The sequence below is a fragment of the Erpetoichthys calabaricus genome, chromosome 15, assembly GCF_900747795.2.
Source record: "Erpetoichthys calabaricus chromosome 15, fErpCal1.3, whole genome shotgun sequence".
Lineage (NCBI taxonomy): Eukaryota > Metazoa > Chordata > Cladistia > Polypteriformes > Polypteridae > Erpetoichthys > Erpetoichthys calabaricus.
In genome coordinates this window covers 74,505,071-74,521,846 of record NC_041408.2, presented here as the reverse complement: position 1 = coordinate 74,521,846, position 16,776 = coordinate 74,505,071, and the positions used below count along the sequence as shown (strand labels likewise).

The window sequence follows — 16,776 nt, the reverse complement described above, 5'->3', positions numbered from 1 at the left end:
CAGCTGTCCTTCTGTCTCACTGCCTTGTCTTGTGTGATGTTAAAATGTCTCTCGCGGGATGTCAAACTGTCTTCTGAGAAGATCAAGCCTCGTCTCCTAGCCAAGACTTTTTTTTATAATAGAGAGATGTTACTCATATCCTTAGCCCGACATCCACATATGTGTTTACAAAGTGTGTTTTAAGTTTACATGTGTTTAAAGTATGTGGGAGGGGTATTTTAATTCTTAAACTATAAAAAGAATTTTTATATGGTCTTTCTATATCATGGATTTTCACCTATCGCTGATGGGTCTGGAATGTAACTTCCACGATAGGCGGGGGATCACTGTATTCTGCAGATGCTACTGTGCACAAACTTTCTTTAATGCACAAAATTATTAAAAATATTGTATAAAACTACATTCTGGCTATGTGCATAAGGTATATGTGAAATATATATAAAATTTCCAGGATATCTCATTATGTTTATGCAAATATTCTAAAATCCTGGGCATTTCGGATTAGGGATGCTCAACCTATACATAGATAATCAATGCATAGAATCTTTACTATACTTTAGTGTTATATTTTAAAGTCTTCAAAATAACAGCAATAATCAGCCATCTCATTAAAGAATTTCCATTTAAATAGGAAATTGACCTCTAATGTAGAGCCTAGCACTGCTGTGTTACAGATTCAGACTATCCCCAGTTAGCTTAATCTGGATTACAAATGTTATTTTTTGTTGATTACCCATATAAACAGCAATGGTCTCAAGTTACAGAATGTTTAATCAGAAACAAGATGACAGAATGACTTTGTCACTTCTGATATGTCCAATTGGTTTTTGATTGGAAAGGAAACAAAATGAAAATCAGATTCTAGAAGTACAATTTAAATGTGTATATATTTTTTTTTGTTCTACTTCAGCTCCAGCATGTTGTTCTGCTCGCTATTCCCTGGCTGTTCTCTCCTTTTGTGGGTTCTTCATGGCCTATGCTTTACGGGTCAATCTCAGTGTTGCCATGGTGGAGATGGTTAAGACCATTATTAACAACAGTTCAGCGTCACATATGTGCCCGGGACATGCAAGTTCCTTTGTCATTCAGCACAATACAACTGTAAGTTCTTGTGTTTTCTGTGTTTTTATTTGTGTGCTTTTATGCATTCTTTATTTTTATTGCCACTTATTTTGGAGGATTTTTTGTCCCCTTCTGAACTCTAGCCTCCCTCATATTCATAGTCTAGTCAACCAAGTATTGAATGAGGGTTTGCCCTTTTTTCTGTTGATGTATTTGTTTTAATATTCTAAGATGCTGAAATGTTTATAGAGCTGTCATCTTTGCTAAGGTTTCATAACACACTAAAATGTATTGTTTTTGTATGCATACTATTCTGGTATCTGTGTAGGGAAATGATTATAAAACTTATAAAACTTTTTACCAGGAGTTTACAACAGATGTATATATTTTGAGCATCTCTGAACATGATTTGACTGCTTTCAGAGTGATATGTGTGTGTGTTTGAGGATGTAAGTCTGTGCACATCACATCTCAGTAGCACACTACTCGGCTCAAATTAAACTTGGCACAGTTATCTGTATATACAAAATACAAAGTTGACTGACTGACCCACTCTCTCATCAACAAAAACACTTTTTGCTGTTTAGTTAAAAAGCAGAACTATGGCACGATTATACATCCAGAGTAGTATGTTTCCACTAAGAAAGGAAATTTTGAAATTTAGGGGTATAAACAACTCCTACAAAACAAAAACGCAATATCCCAAAAATCTACAAAGAAATTCTATGACTGATTAGATTGAAATTTGGTGCTATTTTAGAAAAAGGAAATTAGCCGCACCTTTCTTTTTTTTACTTGTCGATAATAGTACAGTAGTGAGTAGGTTATAGTAATGCACAGCGTCCTTTTTTTCAGCTTCCGCGTGTGGAGAAGGGATCTCCCAGAGAAATGGGGCTTATGGTGTTATACAAATGAAGGCCTCCAGCCTGGAAGGATGAAAGTTTAGTGAAGCTCAAAGAGGACGTTATTAGAAAGCACTGTAAAGTTCAAGTGCGTGCCAGGCAATGTGGCTGTCAGTTGGTGTAGGTTCTCCAGACGTAAATGGGGAGGAAGACAGAAGTAGAAGATGAAATGGCCTTCTGTAATATCCGTAGTGCTCCTTATTCTCTTGGCTTCTTCTTACTCTTCACAATGCAGTTTAAAATACATTCAAATTCCAGTGGGGAGGGATGGTTTGCCCCACTTGATTGTCGAGCACTCCTCTATACATATACTGTACTTCGAACAACGGGCAATAAGTGTTTCCCCATATGCAGTAAAGTACATTCAATATTGTGGAGAACTGGGTGTCCCCTTGCAGGTCAGACCACGATGTGCCATTATGCTCTGTTTTATAAAGCAGAAACAATAAAGTGTTACCGTGTACCGGCCCTCTTCCATCCCTGGATGCACACAAGCCAGGAGTGACAACATGCCTTCATCAATTTCAACACTTGTGCAGCTTAAATAAAAGTATCGTCCGTGGCCACAACATACTGGGAGTGGACATTTTAAAAATTTCACGATATTATTTCTTTTCATCTGTTCTTTTCTGTACAGTGCTTAAAATATTCAGTTCACTGTATGAGCCGTGCAAATGTGCAGATTGTTAACATCAATGATGTAATAAATTAAACCATGATTCAGTGTTACAACTTTACTGTCTGACTGTGGCATTCAGGACAAAACCATAATAATAACATTTAAAATAATAATACTATAGTACTACAACTATCTACACAATGTAGTTTCCATCAAAAAAAAAAAAAAACAAGGTCATTCACTAGGAACATGAAAATTCCATCTACAGCTGAATTGCTTCACTTATTGGCTATTGTATGTGGCATATTCAAAAGCAAGGAGTGTCGGTGAACTAATAATAGCCCCTGGCTTAAAAAGAAAAATACAAATACTTCATGCAGAATAGTTACACAGTACTTCTGATACATCTTGATTAACTGGCAGTACTACAACAGAGGCCCATTGTCTTATGAAATTTCCTGGGTGAGGTTGGGTAACACAGTTAGTTTTATTATATAAAATGGTAGACAAGGAAGGAAGAAAAAATTATAGCAGCTAATTTTGCTCTGCGGGGATAATCACACCTGCTAAAAGTTTATACATAGGGAATGTATTGTGATTGGGTCAAGTATACACAGCATATAGAGAACTAGCAAAATACCCGGCGCTTCGCAGCGGAGAAGTAGTGTGTTAAAGAAGTTATGTAAACATATATATACATATACATGTATACACATATCTACATATACACATATCTACATATACATATATATACATATACACATCCACATATATATACATATATATATATATACACATATCAACATATATATACACATACACACACACACATATACATATACACATACATACATACACATATACATATACACATACATACATACACATACATATATATATACACACATACATACATACATACACACATATATACACATACAGACACATATATATATATATACATACAGACACATATATATATATACATATACATATTTACATATCTACATATATATATACATATCTACATATATATATATATACACATATATATACATATCTACATATATATAGATCACTCGTGCTGCGTTCAGTCAGTTCACGTGAGCCGCTCTCTTGTGTGTTGTTGCGATGTCCACGGCTTTATTTAATGTTAGCTAAGACCCGGCACTTAAAAGTTTCTCGCTACAGCAATTTTAACTCCGTTACAAAGTGATCCAAAGTCTCGTTTATACCTCGTGTCTTCTCATTAAACTTGTATGTCGCGAATATGGTATTGCAAACGGCAGCGGGAGCATTTCTATAAACTTAATTGAAATTACGGATTACACCGTGCTTTGTTTCCGTAGTAGCTGCACTTATGAATATGCTTGTATGCGTCACTCGCTTGCTTCTTATTGATTCGCTGCTTTCTCAATTGTGTAATTGATGTATTCTTCAGCGCTCTTTGGGGCTCTTCCTTGTTTTCTACGTACTGCGCTCACAGTCAGTTCACATGATTACATGCGAGGCGTGATGACGTGATACGCAACTCCGCCTCCCACGGCCATCGAGCTGCAGTCTATTACAGTATATGGACAAAAAAGAGGTTCCAGTTATGACCATTACACGTAGAATTTTGAAATGAAACCTGCCTAACTTTTGTAAGTAAGCTGTAAGGAATGAGCCTGCCAAATTTCAGCCTTCCACCTAAACGGGAAGTTGGAGAATTAGTGATGAGTGAGTCAGTCAGAGTGAGTGAGTCAGTGAGGGCTTTGCCTTTTATTAGTATAGATGTATTGTGTTTAGATCAAAAATTCAAAATGATAGCTTTATGTAGGAAATGTCATATGCTGATCACATTTTTTATATATTTCATTTTTTAATTTTTTTATTTGATGTGGGGCTTAGAGTGCTGCACAAACCTTCAAACCCAAAACCATCACCTAGTATGAGATTTTGAATTCCTCTGGTTCAAAGAAACATCTTTCTTCCCTTGGTTTGTTTGTTGTTTAAGACTCTGGGTCAAAGGTGTCCAGGTTTCATCTATGGCCCAGTCCAACTTCATCAACTCAAGACGTAACATTGGATGAAGTCATACTTAATTTCACAGGAACATTCTAGGCATTCAACATGCACACACCTTCAGCATGATTTTGTGATTTTTGGAACCCATGTCTCAAACTGGAAACACACCATAAATGCTAGACACTTGTAAGTCACATATTTGGCCACTGAAGGATGAATGAATGAATAAACAGATGATGTAATGGGCAGTTTGACAAACAAAACTGCATAAGTAAATTGTTTGGCATGATAATATGGAACATGTGAAGAGACTTGACCATCACTTTTCAGCCTAATTAAATTGTTCTTCTATTGTTCTCCTCTGTCCTATGCATTTTTAATTATGACTTTGTGTTTAATACTAATGTTAATTTTTGTGACAGGCACCTGTATATGACTGGGATGCAGATACACAAGGATGGATCCTTGGTTCATTCTTCTATGGCTATTTATTCACTCAAATTCCTGGTGGATATTTGGCCAGGAAGTTTGGAGGCAAATGGTTTTTGGGTATTGGTATCCTGGGTACAGCAGTGTTCACGCTACTCACTCCGCTGGCCGCACATCTTGGAGCAGGATATCTCATAGCAGTCAGAGTTCTTGAAGGAATAGGAGAGGTAGGTGGTAGTGTTTTTTTTTTGTAAATGTCCCCCTTGTTCATAGCATCAAGGGTTATCTAAAACTCAGTGACATTTTTTCAGGACACAGGTGTTCTTTAGCTGTGCATTTTTAAATGTCTGTAAGTATTACTTTTAATATGTAGGGTTGTGTAAATGGTGAATAACATCATCTATCATGGTATATACAATACAATGCCACACAATTTATTTTTTGTATAGCTGAAAATCACACAAGAAGTGCCGCAATGGGCTTTAACTGGCCCTGTCTTTTGACAGCCCCCCAGCCTTGATTCTCTAAGAAGACAAGGAAAAACTCCCAAAAAACCCTAGTAGGAAAAAAAATGGGAGAAACCTTGGGAAAGGCAGTTCAAAGAGAGACCCCTTTCCAAGTAGGTTGGGCGTGCAGTGGGTGTCAAAAAAAGGGGGTAAAATACAATACAATACAATAGAACAGAACACATGTAATCCTCAATAGAATATAATAATGCAATATAAATATTACAAGTACAGAGCACAATTCAACAGAAGATGATATTACTTATTACGATTTGGATTATATCAAACCATCAATGGTGATTTACATTTATGGGTGTTCAGAAAGTTACATATCATTTTTAGAAGGACAACAGCATAATAAATAAAATAAATAAACAGGGAAAGTACAATAGCTGAAATCCACAAAAAGATTTAGAACAGCAGGAAGTAGCTGATAAATTAGCAGTAGAAGAAAAAAATCAAAATGTGCATTTGACTGGATAGTTACTGGTATGCAAAACGTTCCATCAAAGTGTTAATAAGGGGGGTTAACATTAGAAAATTAGTAAGAAAAAATGAATGACCTGGTAGCAAAGAAAATACTTTTATAGATCCAATCCAATTTCTTGGAAGGCTATATATTTAGATATTTATTTTAAAATCTGTCTTTGAAACTGTCTGTTCTGCATGTAAAGATGGGTGAATGTACTATTTACTTTTTTCAATTTCATATTATTGGTACAGCGGGAATCTGTATATATGCAAGTTTCAAGAATCTAGGTCAAGGTAAGTGTAGGATGTGAAATCCCTCATTTAGGTTACTTTATGTACTGAAGTTGCATTTATTAACTACAAGGGACCTTTGGTAGATACTAAATGTGCAAAGAGGAATCAAAAAAGGACTCAATTCACCTCTAAAGCGTCTGCCATACCCTACCACTGCAAGCAAACAGCCCCACTTTGCAACACAGTCTGTACTGGCAGTCCTTGTTTTAGAGCTACAAATTATATCTTAATATACTGGAGGCTGTAGATCTTAGAGACCAGCTGTGGATGTTGGGGAAAAAAAAGCAAGCTAGGTGATACAAGGCTGGGCCAATGACACTACAGCTTGTTAAGCTTGTTTAGTGTATCCCTTTTGTTAAGGAATAGTAGGTTATGTTAAATAAACTTCACAAAATAATCTACTGATTGTGATTTGCTAGGACTATGAGGGGAGTAAGTTCAAGAAATGCACGCTTATGTAACATAAACTGGGCAGACATTTTACTTTAGAAACCCTTCCAAACAAAAATCTGAAAGAGGATTACAAACACCAATATGTGTTAGATGCACACTTCATGAACTAATATAAAACATAATACAACTGAAATGTCCAAATTGGAGAACAGTATTGCTTCTTGGCAAAAGCTGGCACCAGAAATGGTGAACATGAATAAGGGAGACCAGAAGTATCTCCGGCATCAGTCACATGGCTCAGGACATGAACAGTTCCTTAGAATTTCTTGAAGTGTGTTTACATCAGTGTTAATAATTCAACACTTTCATGTAATTGCTTATTTTGCTAGACCTTATTAGTTGATGCAGTGTTGGATATCTTTTACTGTATATTGGTAATGAATGTATACCATTCTTGCAAAATGTGTTACATAAAGTGACATATTTTTGCATAGCTAACATAAGAAGAGAAACAAACCATCTCATTACAGGAGTTTCATCAATTGGGAAATTAACTTTTGAGATTGATGGTTAGTGCAGCTGTCTCTTGGATGCAGTGTGCTAGAATTAAATCTTCTGCTTTTTCGCTGCCTGTGTTGAGATTTCTCATTCTCCCTGTATGAGCATGAGTTCTTCTCTAGATTCTCTGTTTTTCTCCCTCAGCCCAAAGACATGCAGATAATTAATTTATTTTAATTGTCTAATCTAAACTGTCCCTGAGTGGGTGTGTATGTACTGTGATTGACTGGCAACTGGCAGTGTCATGTTGTACATACCGATTTCTAAGTCTTATTTTTCTAACTTTGTGATAGTTAATAATAGGATATATACACCCAATTAAGTATATTTTGTTGTTTCCAATAGGGTGTAACATTTCCTGCTATGCATACAATGTGGTCCTCATGGGCTCCTCCGTTAGAGCGCAGCAAGCTCCTCTCAATCTCCTATGCAGGTAATGCTGTTAATTTTATTATAGTCTCTGTTAAATGTGCATAGTTCATATTTTATTCAAAATTGGTTACAAAATTTGATTTAATATTTCAAAAAGCTAGTCCAGCCACAGACCGACACGACAATGCAGTGTCCAACACACACACATTTATTTACAATTATATTTACAACTCTGTACATGATTCACAGTCCTTGGCTCCTTTGGCCGCCTCCACTCCTGTCCCACAAGCTCCGTCCTTCTTCCACTCGACTCCGGCTCGCTGATTGGAATGAGGCGGTCCCTTTTATCTTGTCCCGGATGTGCTTCAGGTGCCTGACGATATACTTCCGGCAGCACTCCCCAGTGTGGCAGAAGTGCTGCCCTTGCACCCAGAAGCACTCTGGGCATAAGCCATCCCTGGTCTGTCAGCACTTCCTGGTGTCCCGGAAGTGCTGTCACCCAGGGAGCAAGGACCGGCCGAATGCCCAGGGAAAAGAAATGCCGTTCTCCCGGTTCCTCCTTCCTCCAGGCATCCTGGCGGGGCAGGGTTCCTGGCCATCTATCACTTCTGATACTTTGCTAGTAAATAATTTACTGTAGATGGCATGCTATTTGGAACACATTATACACTAGCAACTGTAAAATAAATAAGTGAATAGTTGGGCGTGTCCACTATAGCTAAAGTGAACATTAGAGTATGTGTAGAAGGGGGAATTTAATTTAATATGTGGCTTCTGGATTTAATAATATTCCATGTAAATTAGTTTGAGATATATTTGTATTTATTCTTTAGCTGATGCATTCTTCCTAAACAACTAAACAAGTCACAAGTGCTCAGCAGGACCACACAAATCCGAATTAATAAAGTTAATGTCAGTTTTGTGTTTCTGAAATTATGAAAAGAGAAATATGACCTTACACAATGTCTACTGTCTGTAATGCACAGATCTGTGTACTCATGAATCATTTTAATAAATACTGGTTTGAGAAATTCACACCAGGTTTTTGTATGTATTTGGTGTACAGAATGACGTACTTTCCCTCATTTACCTTCTTTTTTCCCTACAGGTGCACAGTTGGGTACTGTAGTTGCTCTTCCAGTATCTGGCTTGATTTGTTTTTATCTGGACTGGACATTTGTATTCTACATATTCGGTAACCAAAATATAATACAATAACATTTTAAATTATGTTCATTAATTTTATGTTTTGTTGTATTTGGTATTTAATAATTGTTGGTTTTGTATTAATTTTAGTCAGCTAATTATACATCTTAATGTTAGGAATAATGGCAACTTGTTAAGAAATTAAATATTCTACTATGAAAATGCTTTTTTTATAGCCAAATAATGAATTTCCCAGTATTTTGCAAGCATAACTTGAGCTAGTGACACACAAAGCAAATCATTTGCATGAGAGTCAAAACCTGCTACCTATGTTTTGATTGCAGAGTAATCTGTCTAAAAGCTATGAATATATTGCAGGTCAAATCCTATAAATGAGGGTTGTGTCGCTGCAGCTTTTATTTACAGAGCTTGCATTGCTGCATCTTTTTCATCCACAAGATGAAGTAAAGAGCTATGAAAGCTATGAGACAAATCCTGCACATGAATGTACTTGAATGTGACACCTTGTTAGTCAGACATGGAAGTAAGACAAGTATGAACTTGAAGTTTATCAGTTTCCTGCCTATAAATACATTCTGCTAGCAGCTGACATGCATGACTGCATGTCCATTTTCCTTAGGGAACAGCAAACACAAATTACCAGAGTGAGTATTTGAACCCAAATCATTTCAGCAGTGAGGATGCTATATTGTTGCAGTGGTTAATAGAGAGTCCAGCATAAAATTTACAATATGTTATATGCTAGATAAATAAGTAAGCTTCAAACCATTGTATGCTGTGAAAGGAGCCATATACAGTATAACATTATTTGGTAGAGACGTACATTTCATTAATAGTAATGTTTTGCCATTTTTTAAGAATTTATTATATACTTGGATATTTTAAATACCTCACAACAGAAATTTGATTTATTATGTCATTGTTCATCCTACCCACACCACACTTCCTCCACAAGCTTTCTGTGTCTCTCACAAATTCTGAGCAGTGCACTGTACTTGCTAGAAGAGCAGAAATTCTTGGGAACAGATGGATGGATAGATAGACTGATAGATTGATAGATTGATTGATTGATCGATCACATAAACTTTATTTGTCCCCAGGGGGAAAGTTGGAATATTACATTACATTTTTAAATGCTGGAAGATTAATCAAATTGTTTTGGCAAAGATAAAAATGTCATGTAAAATATTAAACTGAATTATTGTTGTAATAGCAGTTTGGTTTTTGCCATTCTTCCATGTTCTGAATCATCTTTTTAATATCAGGGCTTTAATAAACAGGGAAAGAACCATCTGCATTAGGGAAGGATAAGAGTAAGGACAGCTGGCTACGGTCTATTAGTTTGACAGAAATTATTATATTAATAATATGTATTTTAAGACATTTGCTCGGATTTTTTTCTAATATAAATCCGTACACATAACAAGGTAAATGCAATTAAACAACACAGTATCCAATACATGACACCATAACAACATTATGTGCAGTAGTAGAGAAAAATATATTGCACAAAATACACACATACAGTATAAAACAATATACTAAAGTAGAATTGCACTCCTGACCAGTAATATATCAAGTAAATGTAAAGTAAATAGAGGCAGGCATTTGTTTGTCTTAAATCTGGTGAAAAGTTCACTTTAGAGGTAAAGCTTTGAATCTCAAGTTTATACATTTTATGACAAAGAAAACACTTCACGGTAATGGAAGAAGAATGATTTTAATATTGATCCATCTTTTAAGAACGTTCTTGGATACAAATGCAGATGTGGTTCCCTTTAGTATTCATCTTCTAAACAGAATTAGTACTTTTGATGTCAATTAAACTCAATATTTCTTTGAACCCACTTACTCATCCGTAAGATACAGGACCTACAGTGTTGACAGCATCAGCACAAAGCTAAAAACAAATTCTGGACGAGGTGTCGGCCTCCCGCAAACCACCTTTTCATTTTTTTATGCTATTTTTTAGGAGATTTTCTTGTCAGCATTTCTTTTACTTAAGCAAATTTTTATTTGCCAGTAATCTTCCCATTCATTTTCTCTTCTTCAGCTCAATAGCTGCTAGGGATTTTAGGATTTTTTGCTGATCCCTGTAGAGATAAAACACCTGCAAGTTGTTTAAAGTATCTATCTATCTATCTATCTATCTAATGAAAGAGCTTGGCTACTGCTTTATGACCAGAATCAAGGGTCTTTGGAACTATGCAGCAGAGTCCAGACTCAGTCTGCAGCAAATATAGTTCCTTACACAATTATTGGTGCCCCTGGGAAAGATGAATAAAAGGGGTTATAAAAAAAATATTTTTTAGTGAATTATCTTAATCTTGCACCATTAGCTGAAGGATTTTTTTTTCCTTGTGAGAAAATAATCCCTCATCAAGGAAAATTTATTTTTAAGAAAACCACATGTGACACCATTATTGGCACCTGTAGAAATTCTTATGAACAAAGTGTAACTGAAGCATTTTTTTCATTTATATCGGACTTTTTTAAGTTGTTCAGAGTGGGGGAAAAAAACCTTTCCTTCAGTAATCCATGACTTCTGTTTCACTAGGGCATAAATGTGAAGAGGCACAGAGGCCAAATTCTTGTATTCATTCATCAACATGGGAAGGATAAGAGAACACACAATTCAAATGAGAGAAATGTTGACCTTCATAAGACAAGGAATGAGCTATAAAAATATAGCTACTGGACTGAAAAAGCCGATAACTACAGTTAGGGCAATAATTAAAAAGTTCAAATCAACTAGAAGTGTTACCTTCTTGCCTGGGAAAGGACCCAAGTTTATTTTGCCCCATCTCACACTTAGGAGGATGGAAAGAGAGGATAGAAATCTCAAAGGATCTCTATTGAAGAAATACAGAATAAAGTAACATCTTGGGGTCACCAAAATTACATTCAGACACCACCTCTATGCCAAAAGATAATTTGCAAGGTATACCCCAAAAAACTATTTACCTGCCATTTAATCACAAACGGAAGCGCCCAGAGTTTGCCAAACACTACTGGATTGGAACCATGGTTTATGAGCCTTTTGGCAACAAACACTCAAGGTGTGTTTGGGGTAAAAAGAAGAATGGCTATACCAAAAACCATCTGATCCCTACAGTAAAATATGATGGAGGTTCTGTAATGTTGTGGGGCTGTTTTTTCCTCCAAAGGCCCAGGGAACCTTGTTTGGATACATGGCATCAGGGACTCCGTGAAATACCAGGAGATTTTTAAATATAAATCTGGCCTGCCAAGAAACTAAAAGTGGATCATCGTAGGATCTTCCAGCAGGACAATGACATATGTCCAAATCAACAAAAAATGGTTAAAGAAGCACAAAATAAAACTTCTGCCATGTCCATATTCATGTCAAGGTCCAATTTAAAACCTGTGGGGTGACTAGAAGAGGAGAGGGCACAAGAGAGGACCTTGAACCCTGGATGATATGGAAAAATGGTGTAAAGAGGAATTGTCTCACATCTCCTGCTCTTTATTCTCCAACCTTATAAGGTGTTATAGGAGGAGACTCAGTGCTGTTTTATTGGCAAGGAATGGCTGCTGAAAAGGGAGTTTGGCAGTCCTATGTGAATAATAAATTAAAAGTCAGTCACTTCCAGAAGTAATAGCCATTAGCAGCATCAGTAATGTATTGGCTGTAGTTTTAAATCAAGGTAAATGGAATATAAAAATGGTATCATTTTCTGTCGGAAACTTGAAAACTTCTGGGCAGAGTTTTGACTGGCAAATCATATTTGCCTAAACAAATACACTGAAAATTCAAAGCTGGTTTAAATAGGTCAGTAATAATAATTCTGAACACAAGAAAAATTAAAAACAAAATATACATGGCATTTGTTCTGAAGAAACCTCTGACTGGTGACCACATTCAGAGTAACAAAATTAGAACACATTTGCAAAAAGTCATAGGGCTAACAAAATTGTAAATTTATAGAGAGTAGTAAAAATACAGTAAGGAGTCATTTGACAAAACATTAACAAACCCATGACAGCATTCCAGCCATCACAGGCCACATTCACACTTACACCCATAGCAACTCACAATGTGGCAATGAAATGTCATTATATTCATTTTTTGCAAGACTATAGTTATATTGACAATTAAACATCAAAGCCAAGTGCCAGAATGTTTATCATTATTATCTGGTCCTATGCCTCAACAGACCACCTTCTTTGTAATGAGTTGTGCTTAACTCCTCCCCCAAAATGGTCACTGGTGATGTCCCCCCCCCAAAATCCATAACTCTCCAAAACAGAAATGGATTCCAGCAGCATAGATTCTGGCACCTTTCATACTTCTAATGGTTCAAAAAAAGAACAGATGGTTGACTGAACAGTGGGTCGTATTTTTACTACCACATGTGCAATCACACACATCAGAACTGAAATCATTAGTGAAATAAATACTAAAAACAATATTTACTGTGTTGAAATAAAGTCTGCTAAAGGCCCACAGTATTATTGCAGTATGATGCTTATTGTTATACTGTAACTAGACATGCTGAGTGTGCCCTAGGATGGAGTGGTGATCTGTCCAGGACTTGTTACTGTTGTGTGCTGATGCTGCTGGGATAGGCTCCTGCTCCCGTGACTCTGAACTCAATTAGGTCATAATCAATGGACAAATCGGTCTGCTTCATTTCAAATTTAATTCCAGTCATTTTTAATCTGCGTGCTCTGTTCCTGTTGGCAGTGTTTTATTTTAAAGGAGTTATCGTGCCACATCCTGAAATGAAGTTATTTTATTCAGGTCCATTCATATCATTTGCATCTCTGTTGCCATATGTTGGTGTACACAAGTGGAAGTATAGGTTTATAGAGTCAATATTCTTACATGTACAGAGTGCTACTACAAAAACAGAAAACTGGTTGTGTCTTGTAGAACCTGTCAGCTGTGACTTAACTTCCAAAATGATTTCAAACAGTTTACCAAACTCTGGACACTATTAAGAGAACAAGGTTCATAGAGATATATAGTATGTGGAATTATAGGCCAGGGCATATATAATGACTTCATTGTTCATTTTTCATCATTATTGTTTAGTCTTTGTAGAAATAGCTAATACTAATTTATTGTCTTTCAATTTTTGTTCAGGTGCACTTGGAATTTTATGGTTTTTATTCTGGGCAATTTTAGTAAGTGATACACCTGAAAATCACAGAAGAATGTCTCTGTTGGAAAAAGAATATATTACGTCATCATTAAAAAATGAGGTATGTAATATTACTTTTCTTGCTTTAGTTATTGGTATTCACTGCAGTCTTCGCGTGTCTGCTTTATTGAGCGCTATGCTTTTTTCCGTATCAGTAAAACTCTTACTTAGTAAAGAATTATTGTCAATTTTTGACATATCTTTTTCTTTTTGGCTTCATATTTTACATATTTTTTTCTTCTTCAGACATTAACACACCAGCTTGCAAAACTTTAAAGGCCATAAAATGCTGTAAAACAGTGGTCAAGCCTGATTAAACAGGAGTAGGCAGGCTAAGAGTTATTGTCAGACTAACTGCTTACTTTAAACGCTGGAATATTTACGTAACACAAAGTAAAGCCTTTGCATACTCTCACCCATTCTAGTATGTGATCAGTTTACATTAATTATATGGACTAATAGGATAATACAAATAAAAGTGACTAGGAAAAATGAAAAAAAATATTATTCCGATAACAAATACATACCAAAGATACCCTATAAAATTATATACAGTTATATAGTTATACAGTTATTATATAAGTATTAACATATGGCCCAAACATGTTACAGTAAATTTCCAGTGCCTCCCCATTCTTTCTTGATACAAGCTAAATATACCTCCCATCAAAAGATTTTACTAAGGTTTGCATTGTCACAATGGTCACCCCAAAAGTAGCCTAAAATACTGTCACTTGACATGCTTAAACATCATTGCAACCTTAAAACACATACTTAAAAAGGCCAATGTTCCATTATCAGTACCAAAGTTGCCTTCTCAAACAATGAACATTAATTACTAGGCCTCCAGACCCACTGTAAAACTTCCCCCATGCTCTTATATATCTAAATTGTGTCTCCCTAGCAGCCTGTAAATGACATTTTGTAATGAAGGTGTTCTCCAAATGGGACCACACTTGCTTCTAGAAGAAACATATTTGGAGTCTTACCCCAAACTGTGTGGTACAAAACAAGCAGGACACTGCCAGGGATTGGAGAGTTGAGACATAGTAGTAGTGTCTAAGATGTACACTTGCCAGTACTGGGGGTAACATGGTACAAAGTAACATTAAAGTAGTTTAATGGTTATAGTTTATGTTCTTGTAATCACTTCACTGAGATGCTGACACAACCATATCCAGCACCTACAATTTACCTGTTCCTATGTTTGGTTGAACAGCTAAACCTGTTGACCATGTCTGAATGTTGTGTATATAGTGTATTGCATTACAGCCACATGATTGGCTGCTGGGCTTGACAGTCCGTTTGCTTTAACGACTAGGTGGACCTTATTAAGTGAACACAGACTGTCTAATATTCAGAATTCAAAATGTTTGGACATAACTGGACAATTATATGAATAAATCTATGTCATGGTAATCATTTTACATTTAGTAAAATTAGTAAAATCTAAAATTAGTAAAGAAATATTATTAGAATAGTGATTGATAACACAAAATGTTTTATTTTATTGTGGTAAAATATTATCAGTTGTTTCCTTTCAAGCTAAAAAAAAGTTGTTCCTTAAAATTTCTTAGTGTTCATTATGAGGCTTCCAGTAAATGTTTTATTTTTGTTCCTACTGTGTGTCTCATTTCAGGCTAATGATTAGCATATAGAAAACTGTGTGCTAAGTAATTTTCTCACATTATAGAAAGTGATTGCTACAATTTTGGATTCTCATGCAACATAATATAGAGCAGGGGTAGGCAACGTCGGTCCTGGAGTGCCACAGTATGTGCAGGTTTTTGTTCCAACCCAGTTCCTTAACGAGAACTCAATTATTGCTGATGAAGCACATATTGCTTAAGTGACATTTTAATGCTTCATTTTAGTGGTCTCGCTTGTTAAGGTTCTCCAACCTTAATTGCTTATTTCAATCTTAAACTGCTGCATTCAGTGTTTTAATTGCTCCTTATTAGCAATAAGATGTAAAACAGGGGTAGGTAATGTCGGTCCTGGTGAGCCGCAGTGGCTACAGGTTTTCATTCAACCCAATTGCTTAATTAGAAACCAATCATTGCCAATCTCAGACCTTATTTAATTTTATGGCTTGTTAGTCTGTGCAATGTAAGGCTTTTATATCGTAGATTTTTTTCCTTTCCAAGGATATCATCCAAATGATTTGAAGCCTAAAACAGATCATTTTCAGTCTGTCACATTTTTCTATTAAGTGTTTTATTAAATCAAACCGTGCATGATGAACACACACAGATGTAATTGGAAAAAAGCTAGCTGGAGAACTGCTGGCTGCTTTGTCTTTTACATCTTATTGCTAATAAGGAGCAATTAAAACACTGAATGCAGCAGTTTAAGATTGAAACAAGCAATTAAGGTTGGAGAACCTTAACAAGCGAGACCACTAAAATGAAGCATTAAAATGTCACTTAAGCAATATGTGCTTCATCAGCAATAATTGAGTTCTCGCTAAGGAACTGGGTTGGAACAAAAACCTGCACATACTGTGGCACTCCAGGACCGACGTTGCCTACCCCTGATATAGAGTTTCTACTGTATATAGGGTCAAAAAAGTATAAAAGTAAAGTTTACAAGAGCGTCATGACATTTTCCTGGCACATATTTAATCTCTGAGCAAAGAATGTGATCTGGCCTACTGCTAGTGCTTATTGTCCCAAGACATTTAGGAATTGCAGTGGAACTGAGAAGCTTATAACACAGCACTTTAAACCTAATTCAAGGAGTGCCATCTAGTGGACAAAAATACATATTGCAGTACATTTTGAAACAAATTTGAAACAAAGTACCATATGACCAGCTTTTTAATTTTA

The 16,776-nt window shown here is 35.9% G+C and overlaps 2 protein-coding genes across 2 annotated transcripts in view; both read left to right on the top strand.

Annotated features, from left to right (window-relative positions):
• Positions 1–16,776, top strand: part of LOC127525979 (uncharacterized) — a 340,677-nt gene that overhangs the window by 150,857 nt on the left and 173,044 nt on the right. The window lies entirely within an intron of this gene.
• Positions 1–16,776, top strand: part of slc17a5 (solute carrier family 17 member 5) — a 52,103-nt gene that overhangs the window by 18,472 nt on the left and 16,855 nt on the right. Inside the window, exons 2-6 of the mRNA XM_028820481.2 lie at positions 911–1,101; positions 5,013–5,246; positions 7,587–7,674; positions 8,722–8,808; positions 13,891–14,009. Of these exons, the coding sequence (XP_028676314.1) occupies positions 911–1,101; positions 5,013–5,246; positions 7,587–7,674; positions 8,722–8,808; positions 13,891–14,009 (719 nt within the window). The remainder of the gene's footprint in view (positions 1–910; positions 1,102–5,012; positions 5,247–7,586; positions 7,675–8,721; positions 8,809–13,890; positions 14,010–16,776) is intronic.